General features: G+C 36.7%; 4 protein-coding genes across 7 annotated transcripts; 2 read left to right on the top strand and 2 right to left on the bottom strand.

Annotated features, from left to right (window-relative positions):
- The first annotated feature begins 439 nt into the window (after positions 1 to 439).
- RpL18 (ribosomal protein L18) lies at positions 440 to 2,810 on the top strand. The gene is made up of 4 exons (XM_043418768.1): positions 440 to 542; positions 683 to 769; positions 1,458 to 1,664; positions 2,377 to 2,810. The coding sequence occupies exons 1-4, from the start codon at positions 540 to 542 to the stop codon at positions 2,644 to 2,646; spliced, it is 567 nt and encodes a 188-aa protein (XP_043274703.1). The 5' UTR covers positions 440 to 539; the 3' UTR covers positions 2,647 to 2,810.
- LOC122410495 (thioredoxin domain-containing protein 3-like) lies at positions 2,811 to 7,292 on the bottom strand. Of its 2 annotated transcripts, XM_043418668.1 has the most exons (12): positions 6,998 to 7,285; positions 6,784 to 6,898; positions 6,580 to 6,683; positions 6,405 to 6,476; positions 6,028 to 6,128; positions 5,826 to 5,929; positions 5,416 to 5,657; positions 5,142 to 5,317; positions 4,555 to 4,699; positions 4,157 to 4,356; positions 3,689 to 3,920; positions 2,811 to 2,869 (listed from the first exon to the last, which is right to left on the bottom strand). In XM_043418668.1, the coding sequence occupies exons 1-12, from the start codon at positions 7,013 to 7,015 to the stop codon at positions 2,858 to 2,860; spliced, it is 1,521 nt and encodes a 506-aa protein (XP_043274603.1). In that variant the 5' UTR covers positions 7,016 to 7,285; the 3' UTR covers positions 2,811 to 2,857. The 2 variants fall into 2 exon arrangements, with proteins under 2 accessions (XP_043274603.1, XP_043274612.1); XM_043418677.1 differs by lacking the exon at positions 2,811 to 2,869 and having other exon boundaries at positions 3,698 to 3,945; positions 6,998 to 7,292.
- A 3,835-nt stretch (positions 7,293 to 11,127) lies between these two features.
- Positions 11,128 to 19,540, top strand: Vps8 (vacuolar protein sorting 8). 3 transcript variants are annotated; one of them, XM_043418591.1, is made up of 12 exons: positions 11,128 to 11,219; positions 12,097 to 12,378; positions 12,878 to 13,171; positions 13,656 to 14,054; positions 14,519 to 14,764; positions 14,924 to 15,064; positions 15,142 to 15,597; positions 15,848 to 16,617; positions 16,825 to 17,392; positions 17,620 to 17,767; positions 17,980 to 18,437; positions 18,869 to 19,540. In XM_043418591.1, exons 1-12 carry the CDS (start codon positions 11,139 to 11,141, stop codon positions 18,968 to 18,970), a joined length of 3,945 nt encoding a protein of 1,314 aa, XP_043274526.1. In that variant the 5' UTR covers positions 11,128 to 11,138; the 3' UTR covers positions 18,971 to 19,540. The 3 variants fall into 3 exon arrangements, with proteins under 3 accessions (XP_043274526.1, XP_043274533.1, XP_043274541.1); XM_043418598.1 differs by lacking the exon at positions 11,128 to 11,219 and adding an exon at positions 11,522 to 11,645; XM_043418606.1 differs by lacking the exon at positions 11,128 to 11,219 and having other exon boundaries at positions 12,251 to 12,332.
- Positions 19,541 to 19,672: 132 nt separating this feature from the next.
- Positions 19,673 to 21,347, bottom strand: LOC122418863 (uncharacterized). Its single transcript, XM_043432943.1, has 4 exons — positions 21,234 to 21,347; positions 20,847 to 21,056; positions 20,185 to 20,424; positions 19,673 to 20,098 (listed from the first exon to the last, which is right to left on the bottom strand). The coding sequence occupies exons 1-4, from the start codon at positions 21,345 to 21,347 to the stop codon at positions 19,757 to 19,759; spliced, it is 906 nt and encodes a 301-aa protein (XP_043288878.1). The 3' UTR covers positions 19,673 to 19,756.
- Between the last annotated feature and the right edge of the window lie 232 nt (positions 21,348 to 21,579).

Genomic DNA, 21,579 nt, shown 5'->3' with positions numbered 1-21,579 from the left:
CAATTTTTTTACGGTATACACATTTTATTCAATAATAATCCCGTTACGAAATTATTAGATTGACTTTGAGACGTAGCACGAAATAATCATTTTTCAATGGATTGAAAATACGAATTAGACGTGAAATTAAACGTTAATTTCATCTCAGCTCGATCAAACATGAGTTATAGAGTTATAATCCAAAAATAAAATAATAACAAAGTTACAATAATGCTTCGAATGATAACTTTTGTCTTTCTGAATTTTAACACAAAATGGGTATAAATGAGTGCAACGATATTTTCGAACAGAAAAATCATTTTTGGGAGAACTATAAGTGAAGAAATTGATGAATAATTGATGAACAATGTATCGACTTTGGGGAAAAGTAAATAACAAGATATTTTTTAAATCGTAATTATTGGGCGAGATTCAAACATGTCCCGCCGCTCTCGGTCGGTCGGACCGCGCAGTTGCAAGTGCTGCCACCACTGTGACTTCCGTTTCTTTCGTGGCCTTTCCACGCTCGGCCGAAGTGGTGTCTCTTCCGATTTGTCAAAATGGTAAGAAAGTACGCGTGTAATAAATACGTGAATAATATCCGTTTTAATCGTCATCAAATTCGCTGTAAACGACGTAAATCGACGGTTCATCAGTGGAAAACAATAATGGATTATTTAATGAAAATTATATTTATCCGCAGGGTATCGACATCAACCATAAACACGACCGCAAAGTCCGGCGAACGGAGCCGAAGTCGCAAGATGTATACCTTCGTCTTCTTGTTAAGGTAAATCTCCCAAAACATTTCATAATTACGCATTTCTCATGTTTGTTAACATTAGTCCTTATCAAATCCAAGTAAGTGAATGTTACTCGCATCCATTCTATGTGTTTGATCGCGTTTCGGGATCTCTAGGTTATGTTACATTTGTGTTCTAATACGCGATAAAGAGGCGTTATTATTTCTAATCTTAAAAATCGATCTCAAATGCATAATTTTACTTTCACCAGTTCATACTTTTACCATCTCCGTGTTTTCGTTTCATAAATTTTATATTCTGCGAACTGCACTCTGTGCCAGTCTTTTTTGCCATAAACTGGTTCAATTTGAATGTTCGCTATACTAAACTCAACCTCCCTATTCTGACTCGCAGATTTCTTCTGCCTGTCATTTATTATGGTTGATACATGATTTTATAATAGTTTCAAAGATCCATGAAAATGTTAATGTGAAAAATAACCTGCAAATTTTACGTACAAGCTGATCGTAACGCTTCATCGTTATAAGGAATTCAAATTCATTTGATTGTTGAATTTCTATTTCATTTGAAAAGAAAAATACAAATGTGCTAAGATTAAAATACAACATAATGCTGATAAGCATGAACTGGCATCACAGGGATTTTTTTTTTCTTTTTCTATCGATACAATTCAGAATTTAAGAACAGTTCATTCTTTATTTTCGATCATTGTAGCTCTACCGCTTCTTGGCGAGGCGTACAAATGCCAAATTCAACAGAATCATCCTCAGACGACTTTTCATGAGCAAAATCAATCGTCCGCCAATTTCTCTGGCTCGTGTGACGAGATTCATGAAAAAACCAAATCGTGAAAACTGCATCGCAGTCGTTGTTGGCACCATAACTGATGATGCCAGGATCTACGAAGTTCCCAAGATGACGGTGAGTCAGAAAATTTTGCAATATTCAAAATTATACTTCTCTTTTGCATATTCGAAGCATTGAGAATATTTTAGTTTTGTAGGATTGGGAAAGTGATGTTTGCGAACCGCACTCTGTGTCAATTTCTTCAATAGATTGGTCCAATTTGAATGTTCGCTACATTAATTTTCATCGGCTTTCCTATTCTGTCTTGAAGAAATTAACTTCATTTCAATTATACTAGTCGATACATTCGTACTTTCTTATATAAATGAACAGATTTTTAAACAAAATTCAATAAAATTTTGATCTACTTTCTTTTGAATGAATTTTCACTGATAAAGTTCAAGAATTTGAACCAGATTTGTCGCTGCTATTCATATTTAATCTTGGAATTTGTCAACATTTTTATGACGTTTTATAAATTAAATGGCACAGTATTCTGAATCATTGTTCAATTTTGATTTTTTAAATATTTCTGACAGAATTTCTATATCGTTAAATATTTAGGCGATTATTTTCGTTTATAGATTCTCAAACTCAATAGATGCTAATCCAAAATATACAAAAATTTTTTATTTTCTCGTGATAGGCGTGATAATATCAGTTTTTCTTATTACAAATTCGTAGTTTTCTAGAAAAGAAATTTCTGTCGAAATCCGTCAGGTTTATTCTACCAAAAAAAATGGTTTGGGTAAAGAAAAAAATTATAATGGTTAACATTTAAAACCAGGTCTGTGCCCTGCGAGTGACCGAGAAAGCACGAGGCCGTATCTTGAAGGCTGGCGGTGAAATAATAACTTTCGATCAGCTCGCTCTCCGAGCTCCCACTGGTACAAAGACCGTTTTGATGCAAGGACGTCGCAAGGCGCGCGAGGCTGTCAAACACTTCGGTCCAGCACCGGGTGTTCCTCATTCTCATACTAAGCCACTGGTTCAATCGAAGGGACGTAAATACGAGAGAGCGAGAGGTCGCAGGCGCAGCTGCGGTTACAAGAAGTAGACATTTCCATCGAGCGTCGACGTTTAAAATCTACTTCATTGTTCATTAACCCGATAAATACTTTTTGTATTGTCCTCGTACGAATTTATCGTCGATCTAATTTCAATGTTTTCGCGCTTAAATATATGCGAGAGTATTGGGCCAATGAACGATGGAATACACAATTTAACGAGTTATTTTTTTATTCATTCATCAATCTTACACTGTCCTACTATTTTCCCTCCTGTGAAGATAGCAGCATAAAAAATAATTATTCCTGTTCATTTCAATTGCGTCTAGTTTGCTTGAACATTATTAAAAACACATGTTCGATGAAAGAAGGCAAGTGTTACATTCATTATTGAAAAATAGTGCATTCATTTTTCAACAAGAAGATGAACTTGGTGAAACCATAATGTTTAATAAATCACATTGTCTAATTAGTATTCGAGCGTTTCCAAGTTTCCGCGATCAATGATAAACGTGTGATTTTCAAAATTAGTTCATCCGATAATTCAATTTTCGAAATTTCATCGGTTATCGGAAAATTTATTCTTTTCAGATAACATTCCCGTCTATTCTAATATTTTTCCATCTCCAGAATGGTTTCCACCATCAAAATTGTTATGTGTTGAGGAGTTTCGGTACAGGCGATATAACGTTACCATGCTAAACGACGCTAAAAACATAAAAAATTTCAAAAAGTTCAGAATTTTATAAAATTTGGTGAACATATTCTTTAGTGCCAAATGTGACAATACAAATTTTTTAAGATTTTTCTTCTACACAGTTATCGAGTAATTGATCACTAAAGTTCACGTGTATAAGCATAGCGTTTCCATATATAATTGGTGTACGTTCCGGGCATAAGAAATCTGCTTTAATGCGTAATTACTCGATAACTAAGTAGAAGAAAATTTTGAAAAAATTTGTGTTTTCGCACTTGATGTTGAAGAACATTATCACCAAATTTAATCAATTTCTTAATATTTAGACTTTGTACCGAAACTCCTCAAAGCCCATAATATCAGACAGAATTGGGCAAAAACCTCAAAGCTCTTACTTGTTCGGTCGTGTTTTCGGGGGCTTCGCCTTCACCGTTTTCTTCTAGATCTTCCGGCTTGTCGTCGTCGTCCGATGCACCATCATCGGCACAACTAACATCTGGAAAATATAATTTCGCCTCCTCGATCGCAGTCTCGGGATTCTCACTAACGTGATAAGGTCCGATACCGGCGAAAGTCAGAAAAGCCTCTGAACCAATTTTTTTGACGACACTGACGAAAGCCTCGTATCTGCCATGTTTTTTGTTCAAATTTTCTGTCAAGTGCGATCTTTTTGGTACTCAATTTCAGAAAAATTTCATTTTTTCGTTACTCTAATAAATTGATTCGTTCGACTTTGAAATATTGTGCAAAAAAATGAGTGCATTTTTCACAATTTCAATATCAAAGCAAACTTTCTTTTTCATATTTACAAGCTGAACATTCAAAATACCACGTGGTGGTTATTTCGTGGTTTCGGACCTTACCCGGTTTTTCCTTCAAAGTTTTCATCGAATTCTTCGATACTGGTTGCTATGAGTTTCGCCTCTGGTGGTTTGTCCCTCTCGAAAATCCCGAAATTCACGACTTCGGACTCGTAAATGTCAAGCACCATTTTGAGTTCGTTTCTACGAGTGCTGTCGTATTTGAAGACGATTATCGGAGCTTTCACCGTCTTATCTTCATACTTCAGAGCGAGCAAAAATAAAATCTCGTCAGAGTTCATAAGCTCACGAATCTCAATTAGATTCTCTAATTAGGCATCAGAATCAGCCACTTTTACACGTGTCAGCAGTGAAATTTCATCCATCTCAAAATCTTTTGTTTCCTCATTACATTTTGCATAAATTTTCTTGATTTTAATGGAAAAAAGTGAAATATTTACCGGAAACGTCGTTTCGACGTATTTTCGAAAAATAAGTCGAAACACTGTAGCCTTGTTGCGCGGATTCGGCGCAGCCCAAACGACCGGGTACTCCGTGCCCTCCTTGTCACTTGGTAGAAAAGCGGGTCGATGACGTTCCGCGAAACTGGTGGAATAAAAGTGAAGTCTGAACAAGGAAGAAAAAAAACTACGAGTTGCGGAGGACCGCGGAACTTGACACGAACTCGTTAACGACACGAGGATGCAATTAATCTTGAGGGTGCACTATTTTTATTAGCAAGAGACCGTTCGAAAATGACAATCCGCGTCTCAACGCTGCAACGAAAAATGTGAAAAAAACTGTGAATTTAAAAAAATGTTATCGGTGCAAAAATATTCAATTTTTTCGTACTCTCATTCGAATTGATCAATTAAAAAGCGACCAGAGCTTAAAAAAATGAAAGAACATTTTCTCTTTGAAAACAAAGATGGCTCGATAAATATTTGACTAAAAAAATCGTAAAATAAATTTTATTTTAGTTTTGCATCTAAGAAACGTGCTCCTCCGGATTTATTGTACGGAAAAATTCTTCGCTTTTGAAACGAACCATCCTTCGGGAAGTTTTTCGTCGATGAGCGGTAGTCTCGGTTCGCCGAACAACAAACTCAGAAGATATTTTTCAACGTCCATTTCCGGTTTCTTCTCGCTAACTCGAAGCCTCATGCACATGCATCGTCCATCCATCAACAAATTTTTGGCATTTTCGTTTATATCCCAATCAGACTGACATAGAAATAAATAAAAAATCGAGGAGAAATTGATATTTTCAAATGAATTGATTGAGCACGGATTCATCTGCAATGCGCTTCTTTCTCGATCACCTCGAAAAACATTTTTGAAAGCGTCTCCTCGTCCAATTTTTTCCGAAGTTCTTGAGAAATCGCGTAATTTCCAGGCAAAATGTTCTCAATGAGATCAGCGTAAGGAGGACTCGATATTTTATCACGTTTGTGTCCTTCTGCGTCCTTGAAAACCCACGGATACAGAATGAGCAACGTTTCGTCCTGCAGCGAATTTGTGTAATGCAACATTTCCGCTTCGTATTTCGCTTTTATTTCAGCTTCTGTCGAATGTTTAAAAAGTTTCAAGCCAAATTTTTGTGCGATTGAAAAAATTCGAGTCGTAATCAACAATCATGCTGGATTTGTCAGTAAAAAAAAGATTTTGCATCACATTTTGAGGAAATTTTGAAGCAAAGAAATTTGGGAAGATTCGTTGCTGTGGCCTGCACCTTTTTCGGCTTTTTTCGCAGCTTCTTTGACAGTTCTCTCTTCCTCGAGTATTTTCATACGATTTTCTTCCTCGGGACTTCTCTGACTGACAGGAATACAAAATCTAAAAAATATTGAACAGTTGGCAAATTAAGTTTGTAAAAAAAAAATCAAAATTGCTGTCAGAACCGTGCTCTTTGAGACTTGGATCAAAGCTCTCACTCGTGCTCCTCGCCGTTCTGTACTCTTCTCAATTCGTCAGTTAGCATTTTTTGAAGTTCTGGACAATAAGCACCAAACATTAAGTTTACCATTTGCCCATTCTATGAACAGAGAATAAACACGTCCGAGGATAAAAGCGATCGAGCGTGAAGGTCAACGAAACAAAACATTGAACAGAGCGTTGATTTCGATCAAATGGTTGCCACATCTCATTAAAATAAAAGACAACAAATTTCGAAACGTTTGAAACGATATTTTAAAATGTCAAAAATGAAAAAAAGAAATTGAAATAATAAAAAATGTAAGTATGAGCATTCGAAATGTCGAACATTAAATTAACCGCGTATGGAGGAAAAATATCATTCGTAATCCTTTACGTGAATAAACATCCAGGTGGGTTCACTTTTCCCGCGAAATCTTTCCAATGCAGCGATGTTGTCACATTTGGCCTATGTTAAAAAAAAAAGAAGTTCACAGCTCATCAAGCACTCGGCAGTGAAAGGGGACGAGTTTGGGGGATCATTGAATACGATGTATAAAATTCAATCCTACCGTCACGTAACTCAACAAATCGCCGCCGATTTCCATCTTGATTTTTTTAAGGATGCTAATCATACCGCTGCACGGTCCGCTCCATTCTGAATAAATGTCAGCGACTGCGGAGCACCGAAGAAAAAAATCGGGAATTATACCGAACTTTCGATTCATTTTTTCACCTTAACCCTCCGAGTTGATTAATTTGCTCTGTTTAATTACCAATCAATCCTTTTCGCTCTAATATCTTCGCCCACTCTTCGTCCGTTGATACTTCCGTCTGGAGAGCAGCCGGAGTGTTTTTCTTCGCCATTTTCCGACCTTTGCTCAACCCGCCCTGTATAATAACATTTTCGAAAAAAATCACGCTTTTAATCACTTCGTTATAACTTTTTTCTTGAGTACAAAAACAAAACGTCACTTCGAATTTCCGTACCCCTCTTTTGCGCAGCATTCTTCTAGAGTATTCGAGTTATTGAAAAAAAATAATAATAACAATTCACGATTCGTGAACAAAGGAAATCGCCTTTTCCCAAGTGATTTTATCACTGGTTGTACGAATTTACGGATAATTGTTGGACTCGATGACACTTCAAATCGAATTGATCACAAGAAAAAATAAATATTCCTCAGTTTTATAGGTGCTAATGTTTTTTGCATTTAAAAAAACGGGCGTTCTGTTCGCGGAACAGAAGTACCGCGCTCCCGCAAAACTCTTGTCGTGGTAATACTGAACTGATTTTAGCGTGTACCCGACGCCGGTTATATAGCTCGGTTAACCTGCGATGACATCGAAGCAGAAATCGCGGGGCACGCGAGACTCTCCCTTTATGTGCACAGTGAATAATAGACAGTATGCAATCTTTTCCGAACCGAGTCACCGACGAGACACAGCTCACGATAATTATAGTTATAACTGAAAAGTACCTTGTCGCTCATCTCATGATCTATGTATGTACGTAATCGAAACCTGTCGCGTAAGGTACACGACGAACGAAAATTTATTTTATACTTTCTCTGGGCCATTACATATCGATTGATTTTTCAACTGTATAATAATCGATTCAGGTGAATTAGACAAAGAATTGACGTACCAATGAATTGAATTACTTCGTAAACGTACATCGTCATAAAGTCTTTCCGCACGATTTTTAGGTTAAGGAAGAAAAAATTTTCGATCGTGTCGTATTCGATCTTAGTTGTCCTATCACTGTGACAATGTAGATACAGATTTTTAATGTTAACATCGTGAACAACGCAAATCATTCGGAATAGTTTCAACTTTTTTGTTGTTCAGTGTGATCTTGAGGTACGTTTCATATGTTTCATATGTTCGAAGCGTTAGTGTGTGAAAACGGTGTCCAATGACAGTCGTCTTCTTCGCTTTGGTAGAAAAAACAGTTTTGGCACATAAAATATGATCGTGCGTGACGAGTTTTTTAAATTACTGCGGCGTTTTCGTATGAAATGGGGATGCAGATTATCAGAAATAATGAGATACAAATTGAAGCTTTCCCAGTACACGTTAATAATTCTTCGACATTTACAACCGTTTGTATAACTGAGACAAAATTACTCGGACGTCACGTTTTACCCAAGACTATTCGTATCTATAAGTATGTGGACATAAATCATATGAATTCTGAAACATGCAGAAAACAACACAAGGTGCAAATGAAAAAAAAAGAAATACAATCTGTTTTGACAACACAAACCCGACAGAGGTCGAAGCGACCCCAAACGTCTCTTCTGCACAATACGTGCTTCAAAAATACCATGAATTTGAAATTTTTGTTGGTTTTTTGACAGCATAATGAAATGTTCCATTTTATTTGTACTTTTTGAAAAGATTAAATTTCAAATCTCAAAATATTTACTGAGCTGCAAGCTGCAAACAAACCTTAAAATCTCAGAATTTTTTAACACACGTTTCGAACATAACCAAATTTCATCAATGACAGTTGAGTTTACAACGAAGACTTGCTAAAAAAAAAATCGTTTCACGTGTCATATCTTCGATCATTGGTTTCGTGACGAACTGCTGAGAAGTTTTTGTCCCACCACGAACACAAGCTTTGATCGGGAGTTGAAACTCGTGATTACTCTGGTAGTTTTCTTGTTCAAAACTTCTTGATATAAAAAACGTTACGTCAGAAAAGTATGAAGAGTTTAAGGAAACAAGTGCAATGTGGTTGAGTCGATTTGCGAACAACCTTAATGTAAATGTAATTAACGTTTTGAGGATTCGTGAGCGTGCACGCGACATCGAGGATCCCGGTGGACAAAAAGTCCTTGGCAATCGAGTCAATGCTCTCGCTCTCTTTTCTCTTTCTCCCTCCACTCCCCCCTCCCTGAAATTAGCTATGTGTACGTAAATAAAGCTTTGAAGTTCCTTGCTCGGCTGTCCGAGGGTGTTGATTCACGATCTCGTGAATTCGAAAGGGTTCAACTGTTTTCATATAAATTACGTCAAGAATTTTACAACTGTTGTGATTGAAGCCCAACTGCCACATAGTCCTTGAACTATTTACACGTTTCTCACATCGAGTCGTAACCGTATTTTCTACCTTCAACTTCCGCATTGAACATTCGTGACTTGAAACTCGTAATCTTGTTCAGGGGAAAATCGTTTTTTTAGATTTTTCGAACCTTCCCTTCGTTTCATGAGACTTCATTACAATTTTACAAATTACAGAAATGAAAGAACCAAAAATCACCTTTGTGGACAAAACACGATTATAATTTATGAGAAAAAATATTTTTGTAACATTTTCGATTCGTTTATTGCTCATCGTCGTATCGACATTCAAAGATACACCAATGAGTAACGAATCTTGGTGATAAATCAGTGGCTTCGAGGCCAAAAAATGATCATTTGGACAAGGAACTTTTTCAGCGTTTCAGAACTTTCCCTTATTTCCACTTCCTTTCAACGCATACTCTTGCACATTTCAAGATAATGGTTACTGCAATCGCGTGCACTAACCGTGTAATCCTTACTCTCGTCCTCTACGTGATTTTACATCTAGGATTTAAATTATAGAGCATAATAATAATTGTTGTACATGTAGAGATAATAAAGTGGAAAGGTTGACAGGCTAATATCGTTCGTGTTTAGACCCTCCTAATCAAAACAGACATTCGGCATTCCGATGTTAAATTATATTGTCAGGTTTCTATTTGATGTACACTGTAATTACGGAAATCCGTTCCGTTGTTCATCGCATTATGATTGATGTATATATCGACCTTCGAAATTTTCTAATTATCCATTTAGCTATTCGAATAAAGAAGATTTATCGAATGATTGAATTGATTAATGCACATAAATAATAATTTCCTCGTAAATAGTCACTTGACATTTGGGTCGTTAGTACTGAAAACGATTCGTGCGATGTCTGATAATTTCTCGGAATCGAAACTGACCGTTTTTTTCCAGGAATGGCATGCACGCACAGTCCTCTTCCTAGGCATTGTTTACATTTCGAGGTTCCGGATCGTTTATACGTTTTATTATTCACACGATTTGTGCTCAAGGGGAAATCGAAGCAAAAGTGCTGATGATCGATATACGTTGAGAAAAAATATTAGTCAACACCCTTATTTTGGGTTACTTACGTTTGCTGAAATCGTGCTTCACAGCTGCCCTTGAGTTCGGAACGTTTTCACGCGAAGAACAAACGGTTACGGCGTTGCCCAGGATACGATCATGAAAATCAATTTTTTGGGAAAAATGAGCACACCGATTCATTGGACAACAATAAAATTGATTCCAATCATTAAATAACGTTCAAAAATATCGATTTTGTACACGCATCGATGATATTGAAAACCGTTCTATCCCTTTGTGCGAATTTGATTTCAAAACATTCGATGGAACCTTTTATATGGTCGTTATTCAAATGTGAATTTCGTTATCCATCACTAGTGATTATATATAAGGGGTAAGAATGATAATAAAATTCTATTTTTGTAGAAAGAAATGGTTGTAAGTGATAAATTTTCATGAATTACATTATGACTTTACTAAAATGGGAAAAAAAGTTGAATTTGTTTGATTACAGAAGTCTATTGAATTTTGTGGATGGAATTATTCAAATTCTATTCCTCAAAATATTTTACGATCACCCGTGAGACCGACTGATTAAACGATAAAAAAAATGGAAATCGATATTTCCAATTTTTGGAATATGTGAGATAATGTAAAAAATATACGAAAATTGGTAATTGTAAAAAATGGACTCAACGGATAACAGCTGATTGGTAGCGACATCTGCACGCAAACCGGCAATACTAAACAGCTCCAGGGACGTATTTTTCAATTGTGAAGAGAGCCGGAAATTGCCGTGGTCTTTGAATTTTCAGCATGTCATAGATTCCGCCGATTCCGCTAAACTTCAATTTCCCCAAAAAATATACCATGCATTCATGAATAGAGCTGTCTTTTTTGTTCTAAATAATTATATGCATGATGTTTCATAACTTCACAATAACCATGCGATAAAACAGCGCATGTTTACTGTCACTTTCGGGGTCCCCTTATCAGCTGTCTTTGAATACTGACAGGTGGAACAAAAATGGCCGAAAATGGGTTTGGATCGGACGTCGGTTCCCAGGAAAATCTCGCTGCCGAGGCTATTAATTTGGATATCGAGGAGGTAATTTTAGTCAATGATGTTGATTTTTAATATTTTTTCATGTGCACGGAATAGTTGATTGCAATCTTGACGATTTAACCTCATAAAAATTTTCCACTCGACAATTACATATTATGCAGGTTATCGTACACTTTTTTCCGAAGCAAAACAAAACATTCTTACTGCTGGTGTCAACAAACAAACTCAAACAATTGTTCATATAAAAATATCGATCTTTCAAATTTTTGACACATCCGAAATGTCGAACATTGACAGTTGCTGTTTCGTAAAATAATTTATTCCGCATGTCATCGTGAATTTTGTGTTTCAAATCCATGGGAAAATACCAGAAAAAAGGAAAATGTTCTCTATTTTTCTTTAAGATTCATTTTAGCACCTAAAATGTATGAGATTCCAAAATTTCATCTGAGCATGACGCAATTGATGGTAACTCCAATTGGGCAAAGTATTCTGTTACTCAATTCTAAACTGTATTAAAAACAATTACACAAACCAAACGATTAATAGAAATAAGAAGTTTCAGGGTAAATTTTTTTTTGCAAAGTAAAAACTGAATTTGCATTGCAGTGAAATTCAAAAGTAAAATGGCAATAATCGGATTTTGATAAATTTATTCCAATGTATTTCAAACTGACTGTCCAGAAAGATTTGAAGTTTTTTTAAGATTAGAAAATCTTTTGAGTATTTGTTATTTTCTTTCAAGAAAGTTCTCCTTCTCTAACAGTCTCAAAAGACAATGTTAGAGACCGATAAGAGCATGATCCAGATTTTGACTCAATACCAGAACATCTGAAACAGCAAATGTGATTCTTTCTGACGGACACAGAATTCCCATTACAAACTGGTAAAATACTTTTTAGACTCTTTTTAACCATAGCTTGATGATGCTGAATATGCAATACCTGCAGTCAACCAATTACCATCGCTGGAAAGCATCCTCAAAGAACCAGACTGTGGTTCCCTTTCAGGGACGGATGATGACTGCCTTGGTGCTGTTTCCGTTGATAAATTGGGTAGCAGCGAGACGGCGAGTGTCGGCAGTCTTTTGTCGCTTAATTCCTTAAACAGAGGTCTCAGGCCACCTCAACTTCCGCCAACAGGAGCTATTCTTAGGCATGTTATCCTCAAAGGAATATCTGCCCAGATTGTTTCCGCAAGTGTAAGGAAAATTGAGAAACTTTTACAATTTTTCTTCATCAGTCCTTTTATTTTACTTCTCAATTTTTCTAATCTTTTTATCAGAATGAGAAAATATGTTACTCTGGAAAAAAAATTGTTCTCAATACTGTACTCAAAAATTGTACTCAATTATTCACTTGCTGTTGATCACTTAGTGACAAGTCTAAATTTTATAATGGAATCAAATTGAACAGCTGCTAGTATAAATAAATTCATGATTTAGAATAAAAATTTTGACCTACAAGAGGATTTTCAGTGAATATTCGAAACCTTATTTTAGCTGCTTGCATGCATTTATTCATGCATTTATTCATTTCAATTCGAATTGGTTAGATTCACAGTTTCTGAATGCCTGTAAAACCTGGTGCAATTCAATATTCTCTGACGTATTGTTTTGGGGTTGCATTCTAAGTTGCAATCTAAATTTTCCATGAATTAAGCATTAGCTGAAAAGGATAGTTGGCTAAATTTTTTTCTAGGAACGAGTTAATGCAGGATTGGCAAGCGCAGTTGCCGCAGGTGGAAATATGCTAGTAATTGGAACAAGCCATGGTCTCGTGCTTGGTTTTGATTCCACACAAACTCTTCGATGGTGCGATCAAGAAGCCCGTCATCAGGGCTCTGTGTCAGCTCTATGTTTCAATCACGACGGCAGCAGACTTCTTGCCGGCTTTGCTCGAGGACATATCCTCATGATTGACAGTTCGAACGGCAAAGTTTTAAGAACCCTAACAGAAGTTCATCCACCCGGGACTGCTGTTCTCCATGTTAAAGTAAATGAATTATTCAATCCTTGATTTGAAAGCCATAAATGCAAGCTCGCCCAGTCCGAACCACGAGATCGAGATTTTCATTCAAGCCACTAAACTAAAGAACCTGTTTGCGAATTTTTTCTTCGAGTTTTCAATTTCGACAATATTAAACAATTTCATTCGTACTCAAATGTTTACATATTCTCGATGAAAAATATCCTGAAATCTTTACAATCAATGTTGACATTCGTAAAATCAACTCTAAATTTTTTGCGAAAACCTGTTTTATCGGTGCTAAAAAAGCATCGGAAGTTCCCACTTTTTTGCAACGTTCCATTCAGGCTCACTGGTGATTCTAGAGCTCAATAATCAGTTTATGCAAACGTTGACTTTACAGCAGGGTCAAAAACGACCTCAGTATTCTTACTACCCCGTTGTCAAAAGGGTTAATTTAATGAAAAAAATGATCTGTAATCGTGAGTTATAAATAATATTTTTTTTACAGTTTACAGATTCCCCGACACTGGCACTTTGCAGTGACAGCGGAGGTTCGGTATTCGAGCTCAGTTTTACACGTGTCATGGGTGTCCGTGGCTGTGACAGCAAGTGTTTGTTCAGTGGTTCTCGAGGCGAAGTTTGCACCCTCGAGCCGCTTCTTTTGAATCATCTTCCGTCGCATCCGTTGAAAAATTACACTCTAGTTGCACTCGCAACTCTATCCAAAGTTATTGTAGTTTGCATTAGACCGAGAATGAGAGTTGTTCTGACACATCCTTTGTCCGGAACTTCAATCGCGCCACCTCAAGTGTCGTGGCAATTAGTCGTTATTCAAGCGGCCGATGCATCGAGGGTCATCGACCCTGTGCTCGCATTAGCGAGGGACATGACTGTCCACTTCTATCAGGTACTACTATTAAGCCATGAAATGCGAGACCTATAATTATCATCCGATTTTTTTCATTCTTATGCAAGGATTTTTCAAGTCTTAAGCTTTTATCGAACCCTGAACTCTTTAGAATCATTGTGACGCTACAGCATCACGAAATATCTTCAATGTATAAATATTTGAATTGTATCTTGAATTCTTGATTCATAGTCACGACTCCAAAATCCACCAAACCGATCATTTATGTGAAAAAAGTTCATTTTTTTCAAAACATTTCTCGACATTTAATTTGAAAATCTGAAATACATTACGTTCCCATATAATTGAATGATTTTCATGTCCAGCACAACTTAAAATCTTTAATTTACGAGTGAACCAGTTACCTCATTACGAAAAAATAATGTGCAGCTTAATCCAATTTGTCGAATCTTAAAGTGACTCATTTCCAATTATGTGAAATTTGCTTTCTACTCTTCGAATAGGTTTGTTCCGAGGCTGGTTCGCGGGTCAGGCTTTTACCTCTTCGAAGAGTTGTTTTGTCGTACACGATAAGCAATCTGAGGTGGTTAAATGCCCGATCCCTCGCCATCCTCGACACGCAGGAACGTCTGCATCTTTTGGATGTACGAACACAGGATAATCTCGAAACATTGGACATGAGTCGAGTGGGAATATCGTACGCTTCGAGTCATTTCAAAGGTTTATCCACCGGAGGCAATGTTTCCAAGGTGATTTATTGACGATTAAAAGATACTTAAAATGGAAAAAAATAATCGAAATCTATAAAAATAACACTAATAATACTAGAATTGTAAAATTTTTTTTCACAATTTTACTTATTTTCTGATACATTTTAGATTCTAATGAAAATTGAACATTTTTTTCAGGCAATGGCTCTAGCCGGTGAACGGGCTTGTTACAATACCGTCATCACTTTCGGAACGCAATTATTGTTACTCGGTACAAAAAGTTTACATGCTGTTTGCATTAGGACGTGGACCGAAAGATTGAGACATTTAACTATGCAGGTAAAGATAATTTTAAGGCAGCAGCTTTCTTATCAAATTTTTCGTGAGAATAATTAACTTTTTTTTTGGGTTTTCAGCGGCGTTTCCCCGAAGCTTTAGCTCTAGGTTTATCATTCTATCAAGACAAAGGTAAAGCTGTTGTGGGTTTGCGAGGTTCTAAGCAACGAAGAAAACAGATCGCGCGTGACAAGGTTTGTCAGGTTTTGATTCAATACATGGAAGAATTGAATCAGTGTTCGATCGAAGACACCACGGATTGCGATATAGTTACAACCTGCGTCGACTACTGCGTTCAATTGGAAAACACCGAATTACTTTTCGGCAGACTTTGGGACCTTGTGTCCGAATCAGAGAGCCTTAAAGCTGCTTATCTTAGAGCACTCGAACCTCCCCTCTTGGATGGCAGTCTTGTACCTCGATTACCACCTCTGATCGCGCAACACTTAGTGGCACTATATGATCATGAAGAAAGAATGGAATCTCTTCAAGCTATTGCTGTTCTTCTCGAAGTCGATTGTCTCGATATCCATCAGGTTACACTGCAATGAGTTTTCACATATTTCTTCGTTACACGTAGAATTGAGACCTCCTAATAATTTATAATCAATGATTACGATTTTCAAAATTTTGAATCAAAATTTTGTTACTTGACTCAAGCACATTTTCTCTTCACACGAATACGGTAGTTCTAAAAATCATGAAACGCAAATGGAAGAAAAATATTCTTGTTTTTCCGTTCCGAGCCGAATTATTGGCGATTTCAATGGTGTCTTGTAATTCCAGGTTACAACGATTTGCAGACAACGCTGTTTATGGGAAGCCTTGATTCACCTCCAGACCTCTGCGTTATGTGACTTTACTGCTCCGATCCATCAACTGGTGCCCCTTCTTCAAACATTTATCACAAATTCAACGTGGAAAGAGACTTTGCCTAGAGATTGTATAAGACTCGGGAACGCTCTCCTCGTTTATGCCAGCTGCTGTTTAGCTGGCCGAGCTTTTCCACGCGGTGAATTACCCGACGGTCTTCCACAACGAGCCAAGGCCGAAGTACTCAGAGCCCTGCTCTCGCAACATTCCAGTCTCGCGAGTGATTCCGAGCGACAATATCCATATCTTCGAACCCTTTTGCGTTTCGATGCGCGTGGTTTTCTCGATGTAATTGCGATAGCTTTCCAAGAAATTGAATTCAAGACGGAAATGGGTTTACGACAGCGACAAAGACTCGTTGACATATTGTTGGGAATCGTTGTCCCAACGACTCCTCTTAGCCCTGATAATCCAGACTATTTGACCGACGACCAAAAAGCCACGGTTCTCGTATTCGTTGCCAACGAAGTCGCCGAAGGAAATGTCAGTCTGGAACCGAGCGTTTTGAATCGACTCGTCGAAGTTCTTACCAGCGACAGTGCTAACTTTACCACCGGCACTTCCAACGTCACCAGGGATCGGAAAATCGAACGCGAAAATGCTCTTCTTAAACTTTTACATTTTAAAAAACTCGCTGGCATTACTGACAACACTCTTTTGAATCTTGCTCAGAGAGCCAATTTGTAAGTTGTCAACTTTTTTTATAGCATTCTTCTCTCTTTACAAGCGTTCATATGCGTTGATATTACTAACGAATTGTTTTGAGAAAGCGTGTGCAGAGTTTACATTTTTTATGAACTTTATAATAGTTCAATTTGTAAAGATCCCAGAAACGAAAAATACTTTCCAGAAATTCACATATTCTCATAAAGAAAATTCGTATGTTTCAGTTTACGAGTCGCTGAGTTACTCTACAGTGCACGTGACGATTGGACAGCAGTGTGCCGTTGTCTGATCGCCGATACGTACCGACATCACGAGATTTGGCCGTGGTTAGAAAGTCTGCCATCTTCGTCGTTCCAACACGTAGTTTTAGCCCAAGCCTCACCACTCGTGAAGATCGATGCAGCGAAACTCGCGTCTCTAATTGCCACAAAAGCTTCCACCAAATTCACTAAAATCCTTGAAAGACTGAGTAATGAAAGTACGTGCTTGGAATATTCGCTCCTTTCGGCGTTGTACAATATCACGAATTACCGGGAGGACGAAGAGGAGGATAAGAAACTCGAATTGAGCACTGAACAATTGGAAAACTTTTTGTCTCTCATGTGCCAACATGAACCCGACAAAGTCGTGAGTCATATGAATTCTCATCACGGCTGCCGACTCGACGAGGCACTGAGAATCGTTCGCGAAATGGGTCATCGCGAAGCTGAGGCTGTGATGCTCGAGAAACTCGGCAATTACCAGGAAGCTTTTGATCTTCTGCTTTCGGAACTCCACGAACATCTTCGCATTGTAAATACTTCATAAAATAATATTTCGTTCGCAACTTAGTTTTTTGTGATTTCCAAGGGCACTTTCGAAGTTCCAGTCCTTTTTTCTCAACCATAAGCATACTCGACGGTTCCGACACCCTTTTGTTTATGACATTTCGTTTTAAATCAACTCCAAAATAATATTCGATTATGAAGTGAAAAGTACTAAGAAAATCGTGCTGAATGAAGTATTACAATTGATTATAGTACCACTGCGAAGACGCAACTGATGGTGACGCAGTGAGATCAACCATCCAATTGTCAGGTTTGTGCCGTAGATCCGCTGGGAATCTTGATTGGATGCCTCTTGTTGAAGCGGTTTTACAACCACAATCTGACGACAATGATCAAAAAGGTAATTATCGTGGACTGTGAAATTTATCAATTGCTATGAAATTATTTGCTAATAGTCAAGATTTAAAATAACTCAGAATAAATCCCAAAATAACTGAATTTTAAACAATGACTTTTGAACCACAATATGCTCATGGTTCAAATATTTTAAGTCATGAATTTCGATGTTTATATTTTGGTTTTCGCTAAAACTTGAAAATTTTTATCTTTTAGTCGAAAGATTACGAGGAAAACTGCTGAAAATCGTTCTGGAAACGTTGAGCGGTACAACTGCTCTCTCCACCGTTCTGGAGCAGATATTGAAACATCCATTGGCAACGAGTGGCACGATAGGCGACATAAGGCAATTATTAACCGGAGTATTGACCCACTCGCGATACGAACAGGTGCTCGTCGAAACAACAGCGAATTTAGTGAGCTTGGAGCTTCATGAGACTCTGAAAAAATCCTTACGCGACGCAGGTCGTGCGTACGCTAGTAAATCACAAATTTGTCCAGTTTGTCGACAAACCTTGATTCAGTGCGCAGATTACACGATACTTTTTGGTTGCGGTCACGTTTTTCATGCCGGTTGCCTCGGCGAATCAAAAATGTGTGTAAAATGCCGAAGCGATAAAGGATGGGCGCCTCCGGCGACAAATGTTTCAGAAGTTCCACGACCCCGACCTCCCGTGAGTTTTGGTATCTTTTTATTTTTCAATTATTCAACTATCGAGAGAACTGCAATTTCCCTTTGAGCTACTGTTTTTAAAAATTCTGATAACTAACGTGGCTAAAGATTTATTTTTATGAATTTACAAGGGATTTCTCTGAATTTGAAGAAAACTCACGCAGACACAAGAATTTTTCCAGAATTGAATCTTTTCGGCTCAGCTTCCCCTTGATTGTTACAAAATTTATAACTTTCCACACAGCGAATTTTTTTTTAATTTCCGAGAAACTTTTGCAATTCGAGAAAATTTAAGTGCCAGATTTTAGAGTTTTCTTATTTTTGTTACAAGTTCAATCAGATTACCATTACATTTTGAAATATCGTTTTTTTTATTTACTGGGCGAAAAAAAATCGTTTTTTGATTACGTGTTTTATTCCCTTTTCTTTCAGGAACGACGACCAATTCTACCGCCCGCTTTTATGCGTCGTAGAGATCTGACTTTGAGGGTCGGAGCTCCGACGGTTTTACCAGATCTCGAAGGTATTTTTTAATCTAGTCCACAAGAAATTGGTTCGACGAACAATCGCATCATCATTTCCATTGTGACGAATGCGTGAACGATCGTATCGATTTTTTTTTTACCTTGAATACTGATTTTCCTTCGGACGATTGCTCACGATCACTGCATTTTTCCGTACACCCGAGTCTGACGGAATAAATAACGAAAAAAGGTGCTCTCGGGAATAAACCAGTTCCGCAAAAGTCATCTAAATCACTTTCCAGTAGCAGTAGCATTTGTCAATACTCAGATTATCAAGTTCTACGACAAATATATTTGTATAATTGTAAATTATTGTATAACTAGGCCCGGCTTTTTCTCTCAGAGTTAATACATTTAAAAAAAAATTAAACAGAGGACGACATGAAAATATGAAAAACCGCGGCCCAACTGTATTATAATTAATTATAAATAATTATTGTTTATACACACACAAAAGATGTCATCGATTTAACGAGAAATATTGTAGAAAAAAATTGTTTATTGTTTTAAAGATGAAGTCTAAACTCTATACGTGGAATTACGTGAACGACATATAAATAAAAAAAAAGAGTAAGAAGAGGAACATCGTCAAAATGATTTCCGTGGTGTGTGTTTCAGTCGTCGAATTCATATCAACGAAAAGAATGATTTCAATATTTTATTTTTTCAATTCACAAATAAATCGCTTTCAATATACAAGTTATTTGGCTATTCCAACAGTTGACTTAATGTCATTTTAATATAATTTTGTTTATTCTTTCAATACAATTGGAAGAAGGTAATGAATCCATGAAAATTATACGGTTTTAAATGAAATTGGTGGAAAAGTGGAACTGCGAAAAAGTTTGTTCCCCGAAATTTTCGGTATGTTCATTTTTCGTTTATTATTTAAGGTTATAAAAACAGGTTTTTTCGGGGCATTTTCGATTAGTATCTGTTTCGGATTCGTCGTTTCTTCGCCCAACAATTCACCTGTCAATAACTTTATGACAAAATTGAAAGCTCGGAGATCTTCTGGTTTTTCGTGAGATTTCCTCGTCGGTAGCAAAAGTTCTGTGTTCGTCACAAATCCATCAACGGTACTCGAAAGCTCAACGAGATATGGAGTCGTTTTGCAGATCACAAGAAATTGTTGGACCTGTTGATCGAAGTGAGGAGTAATTATCGGTTTTTCGCTCAATTTTCAATTTTTCTAATTCCTACTATTTCGGTTTTTATTTTAACCTTGTCATCGCAATGCTCTAAACTGTCCAAAATCTGTACAATTTCTTCATGAATTTTGTAACCTCGAGATACGTAGTCCTGATCATAGATTACCGATCCTATTTGCAAAGATACTTTTACTGAAGCAGCTTCTTTCTTGATTCTTTTGAGTACGTTTGTCAATGGTATGCCAGTCGCTGTTCGACTCGCTACACGGATAGCAGCATATTCTTTCACCACCTGAAATTCCATCAATTGAAATTATTTAGTCCACAATAATGCAATATGAAAATCCAAAAGCAAGAAAATAATATTTTTCTCAAGAATGCACTCGGAAAAAAATTAAATTAAGGATATTGTCATTATGGAGTAACTCAAAATCGTTATTAAATTATTTTGAAATTTGGTGGTTTCATAAATTCAACAGAATCGTTATCGATTATTTTATTATCGAATGTAAAAACTTTTTTTTACATGTGATTCGATAATTAGAACTGCATTTCAAATTTACAATAATCTTTTTACTCGAAATATTTGGAAATAATACCGAATTTCTTGAAATATTAGAAAATAAATGGAAAATAAATGCAAGAATTGTATGAAGATGAAGAATTTCAAAATATATCGAAAATTGTGAACGACTTTTTGATATTTTAATATTCGATTCACAAAGTATAATTCACTTCTTTGTTCGCATGAACCCAAGATAACGTTATTTGCTCAACGAAATCTTTGATTTCTTCTCTGTTGCCAATTCCGAGATCCGACAACGCGATGAGAGAATAAAGTTTGGACGTAAGGTTATTTGACAATTCGTTGAAGTAACGTAGCTTCGCTTCCAGTTGTGAGTCAATGTTTTTTGCTTGATAGGCTTCCAGTCGAAGAATTTCGACCTGCGATCAAAAGGCTAAAATGATTTACACATACGTTCATAATATGTTAATACGAATACGCATTGCAGGAAAAATTTGTAATTCATTTCATGGTTAATTGACATAGTTAACTCGATTCTTAGAGCGACGAATTTCGTACCTAAATTAATGATGAAAAAAAAAAACAATAATCCTTACGTTTTTTTCGAGCGATTCGACGAGGCTGGAGCCAGAATTTTCGATATTTCGTAATAAATACGTATCGGAAATTTCATTTTCAACGTTATCAATCCCTTCGATCAAATTGTTCATCTCGATTTTTGGTTATCGATCTATGGAAGTGGTCAACAAAATGAATGAAGAGAAACAAAAGAAATAAAACACGAAAAAAAAAGGATTTCGTTGGAAAACAGAAAAAGGTCGTATAACAAATTTTTGTTTGAATCATGTGTATTTCGTATTTCTTTGTATCGATCGATCGTTGCACTGCGGTAACTAAGTAAAATAACACTCATAAAAGAATGGTCGATAAAATAAAAGACTT

Source organism: Venturia canescens, chromosome 1, assembly GCF_019457755.1.
Source record: "Venturia canescens isolate UGA chromosome 1, ASM1945775v1, whole genome shotgun sequence".
NCBI lineage: Eukaryota > Metazoa > Arthropoda > Insecta > Hymenoptera > Ichneumonidae > Venturia > Venturia canescens.
This window is presented reverse-complemented; position numbering and strand designations above follow the sequence as displayed.

Coding starts and splice junctions, on each gene's coding strand:
- RpL18 (XM_043418768.1), top strand. Junction 770..1,457: donor ACCTTCGTCTTCTTGTTAAG/GTAAATCTCCCA, acceptor CGATCATTGTAG/CTCTACCGCTTCTTGGCGAG. Junction 1,665..2,376: donor ACGAAGTTCCCAAGATGACG/GTGAGTCAGAAA, acceptor ATTTAAAACCAG/GTCTGTGCCCTGCGAGTGAC.
- LOC122410495 (XM_043418668.1), bottom strand. Junction 6,477..6,579: donor ATTTGTTGAGTTACGTGACG/GTAGGATTGAAT, acceptor TTTTTAACATAG/GCCAAATGTGACAACATCGC. Junction 4,700..5,141: donor GAAAAACTTCCCGAAGGATG/GTTCGTTTCAAA, acceptor TTATTCCACCAG/TTTCGCGGAACGTCATCGAC.
- Vps8 (XM_043418591.1), top strand. CDS start 11,139: ATGGCCGAAAATGGGTTTGGATCGGACGTCGGTTCCCAGGAAAATCTC. Junction 14,055..14,518: donor TGACTGTCCACTTCTATCAG/GTACTACTATTA, acceptor CTCTTCGAATAG/GTTTGTTCCGAGGCTGGTTC. Junction 18,438..18,868: donor TTCCACGACCCCGACCTCCC/GTGAGTTTTGGT, acceptor CTTTTCTTTCAG/GAACGACGACCAATTCTACC.
- LOC122418863 (XM_043432943.1), bottom strand. CDS start 21,347: ATGAACAATTTGATCGAAGGGATTGATAACGTTGAAAATGAAATTTCC. Junction 21,057..21,233: donor TCGAATCGCTCGAAAAAAAC/GTAAGGATTATT, acceptor TTTTGATCGCAG/GTCGAAATTCTTCGACTGGA. Junction 20,425..20,846: donor GGGTTCATGCGAACAAAGAA/GTGAATTATACT, acceptor TGGACTAAATAA/TTTCAATTGATGGAATTTCA.